General features: G+C 54.0%; 1 protein-coding gene across 1 annotated transcript in view; it reads right to left on the bottom strand.

Moving 5' to 3' along the window:
* Positions 1-202: 202 nt before the first annotated feature.
* Positions 203-6,000, bottom strand: part of LOC307073553 (protocadherin-16-like) — a gene marked incomplete at its 5' end in the record, with an annotated part of 91,821 nt that continues 86,023 nt past the window's right edge. The window contains 5 exons of the mRNA XM_079733434.1: positions 203-2,851; positions 3,407-3,548; positions 4,482-4,768; positions 5,248-5,378; positions 5,678-5,829. Of these exons, the coding sequence (XP_079589560.1) occupies positions 258-2,851; positions 3,407-3,548; positions 4,482-4,768; positions 5,248-5,378; positions 5,678-5,829 (3,306 nt within the window). The 3' untranslated portion in view covers positions 203-257. The remainder of the gene's footprint in view (positions 2,852-3,406; positions 3,549-4,481; positions 4,769-5,247; positions 5,379-5,677; positions 5,830-6,000) is intronic.

Below are 6,000 nucleotides of genomic sequence, written 5' to 3'. Positions count from 1 at the left end.
GATCAACCTGACAAACCAGGTCCAAACTAGGCTTTTGTGTCCATTTTCTGCCCAGTTCCTTCATATGGTTCATGGGTTCGTTTCCTTCCTTACGTCCCTCTAGACCGTTTGGACCTAGTCCGTCCTGGTCCGTTGGTCCGAGGAAAAAGCATATTAGCGAATTGTCCTTTTAGAGACAGAGGTTGTTATCTAGTGTCCCTGGAACAGCAATCGACTCCCCTCTGACCGGCCTTCAGCAGGGGGCCCGGGCTGTGGCCTCAGATCCTGATCTCTGCCTCCTCGCTGTGCTCAAGGTGGTGCTCCGTGGCGCTGATCATGGACGCCGAGGGTCCCTGCGAGACGTTGAAGGGCGTGACGGCAGGCGAGCGGGCTGCCAGCGGCGACAGGGACGGAGAGAAGCTGGGGGACATGGCGGCCGAGGAGATGGAGCCGTCGCTGCTGAGGGGGGACCTCCGCAGGGAGGCTAGGTGGGGGAAGGACCTCCCTACAGCGGGCTTGGGGGGAACAGTCTTGGCCCCCGGATGGGCCACGGAGGTGATCAGTGGCGGGGGATCGATCCTGGGCTCGGCCTTTGCCTTTTGGGGGAACGGCCGGCGGGGGTTCGGCGGAGCCGTCTCGTCCTTGAGGCGAGCAATCTCTGTGAACACGTTGGCCAGGGGCTGGAACTGGGGGCACCAGTTCAAGAGGTAGTCCCAGTTGTAGCTGCCCCTGAGCTCCTCATCACTGGCTACGATGGCCGTCAGGGAGCCGTCCACGGGGGGCTTCCCGTCCTCTGGGAAAGCGTAGTCTTTGGGGTGAGAGATGTTCAGCCCCCGGCCCACGCCCAGGTACCCGCCACCCTCGTCCCTGTAAACGGGCCCCTGTCCGGCCAGCAGGGTGCTGGTCAGGCTGCCCAGTTTCTTGGCCTTGAACCACTGGCTGGCGTCCATGGAGGGCTCACCGGAGATGTCCGAGAGCTGGTCGGCATCCTGCTGGATCCCCGAGTCGGGACCCCGGGCGGAGATGCGCTCCTGCATGGAGGAGGAGATACTGGAGACACGAGGGTACTCGTTGATCATGCGGATCTCGTCATCGTCCGCCGCCTCCGCCGAACCCCGACCGCTGGAGTGGGAGGGGTCCAGGGAGCCGCCGCGGGTGTAGGGACCCCCGCCGTTCCCGTCCTGAACAGGGCCGTAGCCGGGCAGCGCCTGGTGGTAGATCATCTCATTGCCAGCCAGCTTGCTCTCCTCCAGCTTGTGGAGCACCGAGGCGGTTGGCGGGGGGAGGCAGTACGGGCGGTGCTCCTTCTTCCGTCGCCTCAGCTTGATGAAGAACAACGCCACGGCGATGACGATCAGGATAACGATGGTGCCCAGGGAGACGGCGATGACGCTGATCAGCAGCACGTTCATGTTGGAGGGGAGACCGAAGGCCGTGTGGGTGACGTCGATGGTCACGTGCGTGGTGGCGACGCGAGACCTCTCCAAAGGGCTGTGGGCAACAACGTCCAGGGTCATCGTGCGCACCTCCCTCTTGGAGCGTCCCGACGAGTGACGACCGTAGCTGTCCATCTTCAGGGCGATGACGCCAGTCGTCTTGTTGACCTCAAAGTACGGCTGGGAGCTGTCGGCGAGAGAGTAGAGCACCACGCCGTCCACGCCTTCGTCCTCGTCCCGGGCCTGCACCTGGCCAATGCTCTGCCCCTTCCTCGCTCCCTCAGGCACCAGGAAGGAGAACTCGGAGGAGGTGAAGGCCGGGTCGTATTCGTCCTCTCCGGTCACGTACACCTGTACCGTCACCGTGGCGGAGTAGTTGCCCGTGTCCATGGCTACTGCCACAAAGTGGAAAGAGTTCACCTTTTCGTAGTCGAAGGTGGTTCGAGTTCGCACCTCGCCTGAGGTCTGGTTAATGAGGAAAGCTTGTTCTTTAGGGTCGTCCAGCATGTAGTATCTCAGCTGGCCGAACACACCCCTGTCTTGGTCGATGGCGTGCAGCACGGTGACCAAGGCGTTCTGGGGCTGGTTCTCCCGGACGCTGGCGCTCAAAAGCTTGAGGGGGAAATAAGGGAGGTTGTCGTTGACGTCCTTCACTTCAACGGTGACGGGCGCCAGGGCATAGTGACCCTGACTGTCACTGGCTTGCACAACTACCACGTGAACCGATCGCCTCTCCCTGTCCAGGGTTTTCTGCAGCCTCAGCGCCCCTGTCCAGCGGTCAACCTGGAACAAGCCCGTCTCGTCCCCGGAGCTGATGGAGTACTGGACCTCTCCGTTGGGTGCAGAGTCCGGGTCGGTGGCCGAGAGGTGGAGGATCTCCGCCCCTGCGGCAGTCCCCTCGCTCAGCACCACGCTGTACTCGGACCGGCTGAGGGTGGGCGGGTTGTCGTTGGCGTCCAGGACCCCGATGAGAACGGGCACGCTGGAGCTACGCTGGGGGACGCCGCGGTCTGACACCACCACGCTCAGGTTGTAGCTCGCCACCGCCTCAAAGTCCAGCCCCTCGGCCAGGATCAGGTTACCGACCGTCTGGAAGCCCCGCCCCTCCAGGAAGCGCACGCTGCTCTCGATCTGGAAGGCGTTGCCCGTGTTGCCGCTAGCGATGGCAAAGTCGAAGGCGCAGTTGTCCCGTGACAGGTCGGCGTCCACGGCTTCAAGGGTCAGGATGGTGGACCCCGGGGGCCCGTCCTCCGGTACGCTGGCTCGGTACTCGGACTGGTGGAAGACGGGGGCGTTGTCGTTTGTGTCCGACACCTGCACCTGGACGGTGGCAAACGAGGAGAGAGACGGCGTTCCCAGATCGCGAGCCTCGATCACCACCAGGATGGAAGGGTTCTCCACGTCAAACTCGGCCTTCTGGCTGATGAAAAGGGTGCCTGGTAGGAGAGAGTTGAAAGTAGTCTTTTAAAAGAGGATAAATGGGATCTTGAAGGCTCTTCTCCAAGTCTAGAACAAACTATCCTAAATCCATCTCTAATGAATTTAATGAATCATTCATATAATAGATTAGGTTTGGTCTGCTATTAGGTAAATGATAGTAAATTGTGCCTTGGAATCATGCAGTCATTCTTTTTTTTAGCTGTGAGGCGGTGGTAATTATGTGTTAGAAAATTACAGTATTTGAAATCTTTGCTCAGGAGACACGGAAAGAGGAGCTAAAGTACTCCTCCCATCATCTCCTGATGGCAACTTTAGCCAAACATCTGACGTGAGCTGCATTTTATTAACGTTAATGGACACTCAATTATTTTATGTTCCACAATGTCTGGACTAAACTCCAATAGCACTTCTAAATGGCCTGTTGGAAGTGCCTGGGGGCTTAACTACTTGACGATGAGTCTGGGGATACTAAACCACTTTAAACGGTTTAGAAGTCGAGATATTCAGTCAGTGAGAGAGAGCATTACATAACGACAGTGTACTGTCCTTACCATTATTTGCGTCGATGTAGAAAATGTCCCTGGTTGATGACATCACTCGATAGATGACCTTGCCGTTGTCTGCGGAGTCGCGGTCGGTGGCCGTGACCGTGACGACGCTGCTGCCGGCAGGGTGGTGTTCGGACACGGTCACCTTGACACATGGACAAACATGACAAACATCAATAACAGTGTTGTTAGCAGACCCCTTCAACCGAACACCTCACCATTGTGACCTGATATCAGGACTAGATAAGATCTCCCCGCAGAGAGAATGCAATTACGTCTGCTAAGGAAGTTTAACTATTATGCACTACCCCTAAAGAATACCAAGTAAGCCATATGCTATTCTGATTCATATGGCAACACTGCACTCTGTTCAGCTGTTTCTTTAGAAACTAGGTTGTGCAGCTCTTGCATTAATGTTGCTGCTATTTAGGGCCATTATTGTAGCAGAACTATTTACAAATGCGAGTTGAGAGTTGTGTTAGTGTGTCTCCATCGTGTGCGTAATCAGATTTGTAAATGTGTAGGATAATCTTTAAATGCGTACTGAGGTTTAATTTGTGAATGTGTACAGGGAGCTGCAAAAGTGTACTCAGAATCTGTGTGTGCGTAATCAGATTTGAAAGTGTGTACAACATAGATGTGTACAATTTTGCACAGAAAATACAGACAGGTTATCAGTTACATCTTAAGTGGGCCTCTTAATTAGTCTCTTAAGTCTTTGGTCATAAGCCTTTTTACATATGACTTTTGCTACACTTCTGCTGTGGCAGATATCTGCAAATGCTTGTGGCGATTTGCAAATGTATGTGTTGATTTGTAAATGTGCCTTTCGAGCTATCAAGTCATACAAGCAGTAGACGGGAGCACTTATATTTGTTTAATAGTTCTGCTACCATTGAGGCCCCCTGTTGCTACTCCCACTGAGTGTGTATTCTTTGATTGTTCTCAGCCTCGAGATAAAAGCGTCTCTGAGCTTAATATCAATAATTCAATTGGGTCATGAAATCTTAAATTCCCTCTGCCTGCATTAAGCAGCGAAATGCTAACAATAGACCAAATACACAACTACTGTTTTTACCTGGTACAGGTCCTGGGTGAACAAGGGTGCGTTGTCGTTGACGTCTTCCACCAGCACAGTGAGGTTGGCCTCACTCTGGTGCCTGGAGTCGGAGGTGCGGACCGTCAGGGTGAACCAACTCCTCTCCTCGTAGTCCAGGGGGCTGGTGAGTGACACGCCCCCACTGTAGCGGCGGATCCCGAAGGCGCCCTGGCAGTCGGCAGCCAGCAGCAGCGTGTAGGACAGGGCCGGCCCTGAATCCACGTCATTCCCCGTAACCTGGGTGATCACCGTGCCAACCAGTGTGTCTGTGAACAGCGGGGGAGGAAGAGACAGGTGAGTGGCCCAAAAAAAGAAGATTAGATTTTTCTGGTATCTCGGTTGGAACTTAAAAGGTACATATTCAAATGAGTTTTGTTTGAAGTGCGCTCTGAAACCCATTCTGTCATGTAGACACTATCTTTAAGGCGACAGGAGTTAGGTTAATTGCTCCGACTCTGCAGCAGCATGGAGAGAGTGGGGAGAGGGAGCGGCTTTTGGTTTTTAAAAGTTTGACTAGAGCAAGCGATATCCAAATAGTGCATATCGTACCTTGATCAACAGCAATTTTCCCTCGACAGGGCCACACAGTGTTTTTTCCAAAACATATTCGATTTTTGTTTCCTTCGGCTCCAAATAAATAAAGTGTTTCCATATATGGGAGACTTGTTTGCTGTTCTGCTGCCCAGAAGATAAAGACCCAGACTAGACCTTCAGAGGTTCTGGGCTGTGGTGTTGTGGGACCTACCCTCGGCCACGCGCACCTCCCTGGGTAGAGGTATGGTGGGACTGTTGTCATTGAGGTCGACGATGATGACCGTGAGGGTGGCGGAGCCGGCCAGCCGCGGGGATCCCCTGTCTGTTGCCATGACGACCAGCCTGGAACCACACACGTCGTCAGTGTTAGTGTCTGTACAGCCTTTGTTTTGTTTTTGTTTTTATCAGCCCGCATGCAACGTCTTTGATCACATTTCACCCTCCCGCCCAGATTTTTTTGTTCACGTCAGACGACATCAAGACTGATACATTATTTCCCAGCAAAAACAGCTCAATCCCTCCCTTTCACACTGAAACAGGAATGTGTCAGGAGTGTATGGCTGGACAAAATGTGAGCCAGACACTCCTGTATTCACTCAGCACCCCACACAGCAGACAGACACAAACCACAGGGGTCTCACTTTGTGTGTGTCCAGATCTCTCGATCCATGATGGCCGCCGTGGAGACGCTTCCCGTCACCGGGTCGATCTTAAACAGGCTGCTCATGGAGGACGAGCGGAGGGAGTAGCTCACCTGGCCGTTCTGACCCTGGTCCAGGTCGTTCGCAAACACCTGAGGAAGTTACCGCTCCGTGTTAGAAACAACACGCAGGGGAAGAAAAACTGAACACGAACCAGAGACCGAGAATGATAACTGAGAGAGAACTTTTTAAACAGGACTAAATCAACTCTGGCGTGACTGAAGCTGAACACATTCAGACAGAGGGGGATAAGAGTAAACATG

This window comes from Pollachius pollachius (assembly GCF_949987615.1).
Source record: "Pollachius pollachius genome assembly, chromosome: 3".
Lineage (NCBI taxonomy): Eukaryota > Metazoa > Chordata > Actinopteri > Gadiformes > Gadidae > Pollachius > Pollachius pollachius.
The sequence above is the reverse complement of the archived record's forward strand: the minus strand, read 5'-3'. Positions and strand labels throughout refer to the sequence as shown.